The 12,059-nt window shown below is 41.4% G+C and overlaps 1 protein-coding gene across 6 annotated transcripts in view; it reads right to left on the bottom strand.

Annotated features, from left to right (window-relative positions):
* Positions 1 to 12,059, bottom strand: part of NCOA1 (nuclear receptor coactivator 1) — a 393,895-nt gene that overhangs the window by 127,618 nt on the left and 254,218 nt on the right. For all 6 annotated transcript variants that reach the window (XM_042463672.1, XM_042463682.1, XM_042463653.1 and 3 more), the window contains one exon: positions 5,241 to 5,407. In XM_042463672.1, coding sequence (XP_042319606.1) covers positions 5,241 to 5,407 — 167 coding nt within the window. The remainder of the gene's footprint in view (positions 1 to 5,240; positions 5,408 to 12,059) is intronic.

The raw sequence follows: 12,059 nt of genomic DNA, 5'->3' as shown, positions 1-12,059 counted from the left end.
CAGTGGTGGTGGTGGGACTGAGAGAAAGCCCTTCCATGAAGTACACGGAGGCACAACTCTGTGTTGGCATGAAACCCTGTCTGGAAATGACGGGACGAAACTGGTTGCAGCACAATGGATAAGAATGTGATGTTCCCAGGCACAGGTTTGCCAGCTCAGATCTCACCTCCATCAGGAAAACTGGCCAACCATAAATCCCTATTGCTATGAGTCCCACGAGGTGAACATGTTGTTATTATCCCTTATACAGAAACACTGTGAACACTAGTGGCTCTCCAGAAGTTGTTCAACTGCAGCTCCCAAGAACCCTAGCCAGCACAGTGCATGCTGGAAGGCAGCACAATTTCCAGTTTGGCATCCCAATCTGGCACAGACACAAGGTGGACACAGGGCAGAGGTTCAGAAAATATATTCCATGGAGATCTGCACTAGAGAGTCTAACTCTACAGCTCTCCACATGTTGCTGGGCTGCGACTCCCAGCAGCCTTAACCAGCATAGTCAATGGTAAGAAATGCTGGGAGTCATAGTTGAACAACTTCTGGAGAGTCATACGTTTCCTTCACCTGATTTAGAAAACCTCAAGCACGGTAAGAGATCCCAGTCTTCACAGGATGCTCAAATATTCAAATACTCATGTGAAGAATTTGTGAAGTCATCGGGGACATAAAAGTTAATTATGAAACAGTGTGGATGGAAGGAAAGCTGTACCAGCCAGGGCAAGAAAGAAAATTGATAATGGGATTTAAAAAAGAAGAAGTTAAAGATGCCATCCACAGATGCTGGCAAAACATCAGGAATAAACTCTTCTAAAACATGGCCACAGAGCACAAAAAACCCACAAAAAACTATGGATGCCGGCCATGAAAGCCTTCAACTTCACAGTATAATTTAACTTCTAATTTCATTTACATAGCGTCCTTTTTCAAATAGTAACCAGGTTTAAAATGAAATCTGAATGTCAAATACAACAGCACCTGACTGCTACCATACTTACATCTACAGTGCAATGCAGGGATTATAATGCCAAACTACGGCCTATTACAGACTGCCAAAATAAAGCTTCTTTGGGTCTCTTTGGAGGTATGCTGTTTAAATGATGCATGCATGCTAAGAATCTGGAAGCTGCACCAAAGCTGCACTCCAGTGCTTAGGAATGGAGTGTGGCTTTGGCGTGACCTCCGGACTCTTAGGACCCATGCATCATTTAAACAGCATACCTCCAAAGAGACCCGAAGCAGCTTTATTTTGGCAGTCTGTAACAGGCCTACAACTCCAGAGGCCAGTTTTTAAATTATGCTATAAATTCAGTGGATAACTTTAGGCAAGGCACCACCTGACAGAGAGTATCCACACTGCAGAATGAAAGGAGTCTGACACCACTTTAACTGCCATGGCTCCATCCTACACAATCCTGGTTTGGTGAGACACCAGAGCACTTTGACAGAGCAGGCTGAATACCTCACCAGACTACAAATCCTGAGATTCTGTAGGATAGAGTCATGGCAGTTAAAGTGGTGTCAAACTGTTTTCATTCTGCAGGGCTGTTGTGAAGATAAAGGGCAGAGGAGAACTACGTATGTGGACTTGAACAAAGATGGGATTTAAATGTAACTAAGTAAGTGAATAAAATATTAATCTTTTAAGTACATAATGCCTATAAAATCTCCTACAAAAAACTGAATTAGAAAGAGGGGAATGGAGGAAACCATTTGCCTTCTGTGGTAAATCAATTACAATAGATATTTTAGCTAATATCTCTCTTGTTGCAGCACACTGTGAAAACTTACCCATGAAAGCAAACACTGTGAATGTTTATTTTACATCCCCTGGAGAAACACCATTTTGCCCATTAACTACTACTGCTTCTCAAAAATGGTAGGCTCTTCTTCACAATCCAGGACTCCTACGTAGCTTTGCCATAAATTATGTCTCTTTTCTTCAAGTAAATTATCAGACACAATTGTGAAATGTAAAAAGGGGGAATGGCTGCAAGACAAGCTTTTGATGAAGCTCTTTGGAGGTATGAAGACTTGCTTTAATGAAAAATCAACATGCTCTGATTGTTAAAACATCTCTTCAGTCGGAGGACAAGTTCCTGATTTATTTTGAAAAGAAACCTGATGAAGAAGACAATTAGGATCAACTCTTACTCCGGAAATATATGAACTACAATGCAGGGAATGCTTAAATTAGATTATTTAAATTGGCCCTTTTTCTGGGTAATTTAAACCACTACTTTAAATGGTCTTAATTTTAATTAACTTACCTTGTATGTGCAGCCCCTTTCTTTGCAAGTGACAGCATTTGAAGGAAACTGAATTAGAATTAAATGCTGAAGAAAGCGTTTGCTACTGCACTGCACCACTAGAGAAGTCAGTGTGATTTCGCTATACCTAGAAGATCCCATCATAATTCTAAGTATCCAGATTTAAAACAGGGGTGATTTTAGGAGGGTCCTGTGAACACAGAAACCCCCTTCATACATAACACCTGCATACCTGCCTACAAGCAAAAAGTTTTAAGGCTAGCTGCATCAAATGTAATGTGTGAAGTGAACGTGACTCTGCTTGTCAAATGGAGCACTGTGCAAAGGCATGTGTCTGTCCAACTGTCCAAACAGGGCCAGTTTTAGGTATGAGGGAATAGGACAAGGGATAAACTCCTTCCAACATCCATGGAAGCACAAGCAGCATCAATACCTGCAATGCTCTGACCAGTGTGGGGAGTTGGGTTTGGCCGCCATTTTAATTTCTTACAAGGGTCCCCAGTACAGTCTTACTCCAGAGTTGGTCCATGATCAGCATGCCAGGCTGAAGGGCAAATTATAAAGGAGATGCCCAGCCAAACACTCATCACAGAACCTGCTGAGATGCTGGGCCCTTTCAGCTGCCTCTAGATACGAGCCATGCCACTATTGTGGCATGAAATGATATGGAAACTAAAAGGCCTTGTGGTGTAAAGATAAGCTACAAGCAAAGAGAATGGACTCCAGGGGCACTGTTGAGACTAACCAACTCATTTCAGTGTCAAATTTGGTGGTGGCCTATGATCCACTTTTCTGGCTAAACTATAGCCTTATGCTGACATAAAATGTTCAGTATTCAAGGAGCCCTGAAACTCCTTTTTCTTGTTTTTACACTAGAACAGACAACCACAGTTGCCTCATCAAAAATTACAGTCAGAGTTACCACTGGTGGCAGACACATGGGTAAACGTCTCATGCAAGTGTGGTAGAAATGGATGCAATTGTGTAAATGCAACTCCATTCTTGAAAGAGTTTGGTCTATTCCCATTGAGGGAGTTGGTGTTTGCCCCTGATGCCACTCACCAAACAGTAGGAAAAGCAATTCACTTCTGGAAAAAGAAGACAGGTGTGCCCCTGGCTCTAGCAGAACAAATAAAATTGGAGGCTGCTTTTTGTAGAGAAAAGCAGCTTTGGAAACAGAATGGGGTACTTAACCTCTTCTTTCCTGTCAGCTTCCCATTCCTGGTCCATCCTCTCCAGCTCCTTCTCCCCTGAACCTTACTGCATTCAGAAATATGTTTGCCAAGATGAACATATTTCTAAAAGGCTGTCAAGGGACTAGAGGGCATGGGGTGAGACAGCTAGAAATGTATGAAGCAGTCCTTACTCCCTTGTCTCTATAAAACCAGTGCTTCCTGAATATGACATTTCTCTGTCTGTTAGCATAATGTGGCTAATGGGACTTCATTAATGACATTTGCACCTAATATGTACATGGTCCCTTAGTCCAGTGGTTCTAGAACAGTGGTCCTCGAGATGTTTGGGACTTATGCCCCCAGGATCACTGAACACTGGCCAAAATGACTGGGGTTTCTGGAAGCTAAAGTCCAAAACACCAGAAGGAACAGATTTAGAAAATAAAAAACCCTGCCTTTGTCAATGTTTCCCAATCTTCTTGAATTTCCCTCTATTCCTTAGGGAACTTGCTTTGCCTTCTGGGACTCTCTAACCCAAGCCCAAAGCCCTATTTCTCAGGCCACTAAACAAAGGATTCATATGTATAATTCTGTGCAGCCTGTAGTTATATGTGAATTATAGGCTCAGAGAACAGGTATGCTGTAGTGGTTTGAATGCTGGACTATGACTCTGGAGACCTGGGTTCAAATCCCTTTCAGTCATGGAAACCTACTAGGTCGTCTTGGGCAAGTCATGGTCTCTCAGCCTCAGGGGAATCACCACAAGTCAGAAATGATTAAAAGGTACACAACAACAACTACAGAGGACTCAGACACTAATTCAACAGTGGTATTAGAAAAGGACTTGATCAGGACATCTCAGATCCCCTTCCAAAACCACAAGCAGGAAATTATCATTGGAACAAGGCAGCAGTAATGCTTCGTGAACTCCCTTCTTACAATCAAGTTGGTCTTATGGACAGCAGTGAAAGAAGAGAGCTCCACCAGTTTTGAGAGCTGATTGTTCCCTTGAACTTCATACACCTGTATTCTCCAAAGAAGGCTCTCCATAATCCTCTATGAAACAGTTTTAGATTAGCAGAGACTGGTGCCCACTGGAATTGGTAGGGCCAAAGGACAAAGTTGTCAGAGGTAGAACAAAGGTATCACTGAAATTGTCTCTTCAGTCGACAGCAGCCAAAAAGCCATTACTGAGGGCCATTACACTGTGCAACCATTCATCACACATGCTCAATGTGCATCAGCACATTTCAGTGGTGCTGGTGGAAGAAGAGGATGAGGGCAAAGCTGTTACAGAAAGTAAAAAGTCTATTATAGGTAAGGCGGCAGATGGGATAATAATAATAATAAATAAAATTTTTATTTCTATCCCGCTTTTTGCCAGGCAATCAAAGCAGCGTACAACAGGTTAAAATACATCCATGTATACATAATACCTTCCCTTAAAACAAGATTAAACAGTGTAAGATTAAAAACTACATATTAAAAACCGACTAAACTAAATAAAAATCATCATGGGCAGAGTTCACTAGATGGGAAGTCTTATTTGTGGCCAAGTATTTTATTCCGGGTAGGCCTGCCAGAAGAGATCCGTCTGAATGGCTTTTTTAAAGCTCTCTAGATTGGCAATTTGACGGATCTCATCCGGCAGGCCATTCCATAAATTGGGATAGGCTGGTTGTGTGGGTACCTTAAGCCCAGATACGCAATGGCCCACTTGCTCTCCTCTGCTTTATAGACTGTACTTTCAAATGTCATAGGAGCCAACAACACAGCCAAGAGGGCCTGGCAGGCTTACCTTGTTCAAGTCTTTTCATCTGCTGAATCTGATCAACCGTTTTCTTCAGAATCTTGCATTTGTCAGGTTTGACACTCAGGCTGTCGATCTCTCCGATATTGGCTGAAAGCAAATCTGCCAGCTCTTCTAAGTATTTGTTCTCTTGCTCCCTGCGTCGTTTCTCATTGCTGTTACAGAAAACCAATTTTTAGTTATTGAAGCTTTCTTTAATCAAAGCCTAGGCGTGATTTACTCAAAATAATCCAGAATTCACATCAAACACTAACCAAACCAAGGGTGCATATACATGATAGAAATAATACAGTTTGACACCACTCTAATTGCTGTTGCTCCATCCTCTGGTATCCTAGGATTTGTAGTTTTACAGGGTCTTTAGCCTTCTCTGCCAAAGAGTACTGGTGCCTCACCAAACTACAAATCCTAGGATTCTATAGGATGGTGCCAAGGCAGTTAAAAGGTGTCAACTCCAATGTAAATGCACCCCAAGAGAGCAAGTTCCCAGAACGTTAATCAAAATGTCCTCAGCAGTATCTGCTGTTACAATTTAATAAATTCACACATCTAACAAATGCAGATGTACAATGAGATTTCAATTAGGAATTCTTCCAGATTACGTGAATCAATTTTGTTCAACTCTATGCACATTATAGTTTTGTTCCTTCACAGAACAAAAGTTACCAGACTTTTGGCACTTATTAGTACACATTGTCCCACCCTGGGATTACAAGTAATCTGGACTAGGGATTTCTCATCTTGTGAAGGGTTGATATTATTTTCTAGTAATCTGTATGTAAATCAAGGTACCGTATATACTCGACTATAAGTCGACCTCATGTATAAGTCGAGGGCAAGTTTCAGGGCCAAAAATAAGGATTTTGCTATGACCCATGGGTAGGTCGAGGGTAAACTTTAAGGGCATATAGCAAAGGATCTAAAGGACGAAGGAAAGCAAAACTATGTCAAAGAACTTACAAAAGACCAGCAAACGTAATTGTTTGCGCTTACTCTTAAGGCTGGATGGATGAGAGAGTAGAGGGGGTCGGTGCTTCACATATTATACTCCTGCTTTTCACCAGGGGATGGTTCCTTCTTTTAACTAAGAGTTAAGATACACTACTTACATTGACCCGTGGATAAGTTGACTCAGGTTTTTGGGGTCCATTTTGTGACCTAAATTTCTAGACTTATACATGAGTATATACAGTAGATGCAAAAAGGATCTCTCCTAATCCCAAATTCCATTAGAAAAGGATTCAGAACTAAAACTTGTTAAAATTAAACTGCCCTTACTCATATCCATGGTGCAACGACACTAGAATCCTGTATACAGTACTGGTCATAAAAAAGGGATATTGTAGTGAAGAAAGGATCTAGAAAAGGACAACTAATGATTTCTTTGGGGAAATGGAGCATGTGCTCCGTGCAAAAAGGTTACATGCTTGGAGATCTCTCGTAACACAAGAACACCATGGAGAGGATCAGAGGGACAAAAAGTAATAAATTTTTACACAGTGCATAGTAGAACTGTTAAACTCAGTTGAATTTTGCTACTACAGGTTGAATCTCCCTTATCCGAAATGCCTGGGACCATTAGTGGTTTTGGATTTTGGATTGGGGTGTGTGTGGATTACCTGTATTTGAATATAAGTACATAATGAGATATGTTGGAGATTGGATCCATGTCTAAACACAAAATTCATTTATGTTTCATATACACCTTACATACATGGATTGAAGGCAATTTAATATAATATTTTTCATGATTTTATGCACAAAGCAAAGTTTGTGTACACTGAACCATCAGAAAGCAAAGGTGTCACTACCTCAACCACACATGAAAAAAGTTTTGGTTTTTGGAATATTTCAGATCTGGGAATTCTGGATAAAGAAGACTCAACTTGTACAAGATGTAAAAACAGGTTTTTATTAACAGATGAAGTACCACTGACAATAGCGGGGATCCAGTTGGTTAGTCCTAACTAGTGTAGACATATTCAATCAACCGTTCAATGGTGAGTCAACACATGCATAAACTCCACTGATCAAATGAGTTTACTCTAGTTAGGATTAAGAACAGGATTTAGGTCAATGTGTCTTTTCCAATTTGATACTGCCTAGATAAGAGGTAGAAATCCTGTGGCCCTCTAGAAGATGTTGAACTGTGATTCCTAGCACTACTCCCCACTGGCTATGCTAGCCCAGGATTCTGGGAGCTGCAGTTTTACAGCATCTGGATGGCTTCACAATTTCCACCCTAGCTTATATTACTTTAGAATTCAAAGATACAGCCATGCTAGTCTGTAGAATCAGTATGTAGAGAGACCTTGTAGCACCTTTGAGACTCACTAAAGAAAGAAGTTGGCAGCATGAGCTTTCATAGACTTAAGTCTACTTCCCCACCCAATGCATCTGAGGAAGTAGGCTTAAGTCCATGAAAGCTCATGCTGCCAATTTCTTTCTTACATTATTTTAGTAGGTATTTACAGTACATTGATCATTATCCCATCCTGTATTTTTGTGTGTGCACTTGAAAATTTGAGGGGCAATGCTTTGAAAGGATTTTGATTTGATTTTTGCACAGAAGTATGAAAGAGGACCCCTCTGTGGATTCAAACTTCTCTCCTTTTTCCATACTCCTGCCCAGATATCCATAGAAATGTCAGTGTAAAACAGCTACTCAAATGATCAAGTTATAAGAAGGCCAGTAAAAGACAAAAAGAAATTGGTAAATTGCCAATCGGGATAAATTGTGATGGCAACAAGCCAAGAAATGGAGTTAATAAGCTAAAAGGCAGAAGTGAATCAACAAAGAAAAGAAAAGCAATCAATCTGTTTGTAAAAACCACTAAAGTAATCACTTTCTAAGCAAATCTAAGAAGCATCTGACATGCAGTGAAACTAGGCAGATGAAGAGAGAACAGCTGCAATTATTCACTTCTATACTGTGAAAAATGCCCTTAGAGGACTATTCCAGACATTTTTTATTGCCTGGCTGTGAGTTGCTGCAATTGCCTTTCTCCAAATTTGCAGTTCTGTGGCTGATGAGAAGGAAAAAGATCTCCCAGCCTTGCATCACTCCAGTAAACGTCATCCTTTACGTCCTTTGTGGCATGCCCCTAAGTTTTATTCTCGACTTATCCATGAGTCCTATCAAAATCCATAATTTTGGCCCCAAAATTTGCCCTCAACTTATATATGAGGCCAACTTATGGTCGAGTATATGTGGTAAGACCTTTGGTCTTTATTGAAATATAGCTCTGACAACAGCTATGCCCTCTATTTCCACATCACTGCCATGCTTTACCACTCCAAGGAGGTCTTGCTTCCTTTTGAAAGGCTGCACAGTGTCTTGCAGGAATATCTTGTCCACTTACAATCATTATTATTTCTAAAAGGCTGGGATCAAAAATATAGCTCTCTTTTGAAGGAAAGATCCCTCAGTGCCTTGAATAAGAGCTAGTGAAAACATGGTGAGAGAGGGAGAAAGACACATCTGGAAAGGCTTTTGGAGGAATGACTTTCTTCTGATTATTGAACAGCTTGTAAATATTACTTGGGAGAGCAGGATGAGTGTTTTGGATGAGGTCAGATTAAGAAGAGGGGGAAATCAGGAAAGTGACTGATATATTCATGTTGGGTTTCTTTTAAGAAGCGTAACTTGGTGCAACTGTTGCTGTGGCAACATAAGCCACAGAGGGATAGAAAGCCACTTTCTGTTATAGAAAAACCCTGTAAGAATACTGTATGACTTCTGTCGGCTAGTCCTCCTGTCATGCCAAAGTATCAAGGTGAGTAACAACTGCAACTGTCTGCACAGATGTAAATGGGAGAAAGAACCAAAGGGAGGACTGACCAACAATCTGAAAAGTCACATGTTAATTAATGACAAGAGCAATTAAATTAGCACAGATCTGCACTTAACAAAAACAAAAAAGCACATTAGCTGAAGCACAGGATAAAATAGCAGGAGCTATTTTACAAGAAGCATCTTGCATGAGAGATAGAGAGAGAATAAAGAGAAAGAAGAAGAAAGTATTGGCTAATCGAGAAGGAACAGACTTCAGCCATTCTATTATACAGTATTATCAACAGGGATGTCAACTTAACTGTTGAATGACAGGAAAGAGCTCAAAAAGTCACCTTCCCCACTTGACAAATGATCCAGGCCAAAATGGGTTTTGCTTCTAACCTCTGCTGCTATTTTGTCTTGTACACACAAAAGAAGGCACCGGAACTAGCAGCCAGGAGCTCCCAGGGATGCATCTACTTGCCTCTTTCCATAAATTCTGAGCATGGGCCAAAGCATCCTTTCATGCTGGGACTGTGAGATGTTTTTAGTAGATCAGTGTGTGTCATGGTCATCAAAAAAGAAAATGCAATGGCCTTCTCCACTCCTCCCAACTGATTTGCTGCAAAGGATTCTTAAAATTAAGGTTTTATACCCCTCTTACAACTCCCATGGCTGGGATTTGTAAAGCCAATTATAAATTTCATAGTCCCAATGAGGATGAAGCCATTGGCATGCTCCATGGGATGTTAGGCTGGCCCCTCGTCTCTGCTCCCCTTCAGCCAGCATTTAAAGAGCCTTTTGGTTATTAACTGGCTGCTTTACAAGGCTTTTAATGATGGGCGTATGCTGTGTAATTTTTTTGTTATTCTGCTTCATCTGTTATGCTTTAAATACATACTGTTAGAATTTTTTAAGATTCAGTATTGTTTTAACAATTGTGTGTTTATTTTGCTGTTATGGTAGATTTTAGCTGCCCTCTGTTTCAATCTGTTCTGTAAGCCTCATTGGGTTCCTCAGGGAGAGAAAGGCAGGAATATCAAATCAATCAATCAATCAGTTTGCAGCTCAAGAAACAGCCTAGGAGGCAAGCTTCTCTAGTGCTAGTCCTCTGCCTATGTCTGCTTGGAAAAGGCAAACATTGCATTCACACTGTGATTTAAAGTGAATTGCTGGTCAATAGGGATGTAAAGAATATTCTCCAAAATTCGAAAATTAGGAGAAAAATGGCAATTTCGAACATTTCTATTACAATCTGGAGAGGAGAAATTCTGAATAATTCTCTATCAATGAGTAAGAATATTGAGGCTAGTCATTTCGAAATGAGAGGGAGAGAAGAATCCTTCATCTGACTCTCGATAGTCACTATTTGCATATTTTGTGTAAGAAAAGCTACCATTCATCCTGGAGGCTATTTCTTTTGTTAGGGTGATTTGCTCCAACTTTGCTTAATCACAGCAGCTTTGCTTTGAAAAACAAAAGATAACAAAAGGTGAGGCTTCTGCCCTTTATGCCATGCTCTGACATTCAAGTTCTCACAGAACAGAAGAACTTGAAATCTCAAAACTTATTATCAGGAAAGGTCTTGGCCACCGTTTTTTGGAGTAAGACAGGTATTTTGATGATAAAAAAATGACTAATCACTTTGATGAAATACAGTTACATCACTATGATCTGGAGATTACCTTGCAGTGGAGACATTGATTTGGGTTCTCCAAGGCCAAGAAATTCAAGTACACACACACACACACACAATGCAAAATAAATGTAGGTTTGCCTTAGCAGCATCACCTTGAGAGAGCTGGAGAGAGAGGTTTGTCATGTCCTGCCTCTGAGGCTGAGAGAATGTGCCAATTATTATTATTATTATTGCATGACCTCTTAGCATCACCATGGGAGAAGTGCAGAGAGAGAGGGCAGGGAAATGTCTAACAATATGTAAGCTGCTCTGATAGCACCACAGACTGCTGGGAACTGCAGTCTAATAAGGCTGCAGTGCACACTGCAGAAATAATCCAGTTCGACAATACTTTAATGCTATGGAAACTCCTGTTGTGCCACCAGAGCTCTCTGACAAAGAAGGCTAAATGTCTCACAAAACTACAATACCCAGATATTGTTGTTGTTGTTGTTGTTGTTTTCTTATATCCCTGGCACAGACTCTCAGCCTCAAAGGGAGGCACTGCCCTCCCCCAACAAGCCTTGCATGCCAGGAGAGTCCTAAAAGTCACAACAGACGACAACAGCCATGTTTCCAAGAGGTCATGGAGAAAGGGAGCTCAGGGCTTGGATGGCCATAGGAGCCCTCTGGGAGGCCTTGGGCAAGTCACACTCTCTGGGTCTCAGAGGAAGACACTGGCATGTCCTCATTGCAAGAGCCCTCTAAACACACACAAAACCCACAACCCCCCCTTCTTGCCCCGTTTTGCCAGGATCCTCCCAAAGCACTGAGAGTGCCCACCAGAAGGCAACAAACATCAACAGCCAAGTGGGTCACACTGTCTCATCAGGATGACACTGGAAGATGGGACAAACCGAGGGTTTTATTGGCATAAAGAGGAGTTTTGTCATGGGATGCCCCTGAAGCTGAGATAGTGTGACCCTCACAGATGAGAAGGGGAGGGGTTGGGTGCCAAGTGGCAATGCTCTTCTGCCAAGCAGGAATCCTGAAGAAGGAGCAGAGTGGGGGGAGATGGCAAGAGTTCTGCCATGAATAAAGCCTACCAGGAAGGAATACTTAGGAGTTGAAGCTGAGAGGATGTGACTCGCTCAAGGTCAGCCAGTGAATTTCTATGGTGAACTGGGAGGCTAGAGTTGGGGTACCCTCAAGGACCATCCAGTCCAACCCCCTTCTGCTATGAAGTAATACATAGGAATACATGGCATACTAGAGGGCATGTAGTCTGATCCCTGTTCAACATCAGGAGGATGACACTGGAAGATGGGACAAACTGAAGGTTTTCTTGGCATAAAGAGGAGTTTTGTCATGGGATGCCCCTGAAGCTGAGACAGTGTGACCCTCACAGATGAGA

This window comes from Sceloporus undulatus, chromosome 1 (genome assembly GCF_019175285.1).
Source record: "Sceloporus undulatus isolate JIND9_A2432 ecotype Alabama chromosome 1, SceUnd_v1.1, whole genome shotgun sequence".
Taxonomy (NCBI): domain Eukaryota; kingdom Metazoa; phylum Chordata; class Lepidosauria; order Squamata; family Phrynosomatidae; genus Sceloporus; species Sceloporus undulatus.
Note: the sequence above shows the minus strand (reverse complement) of the source record. Positions and strands in the feature narration are given on the sequence as shown.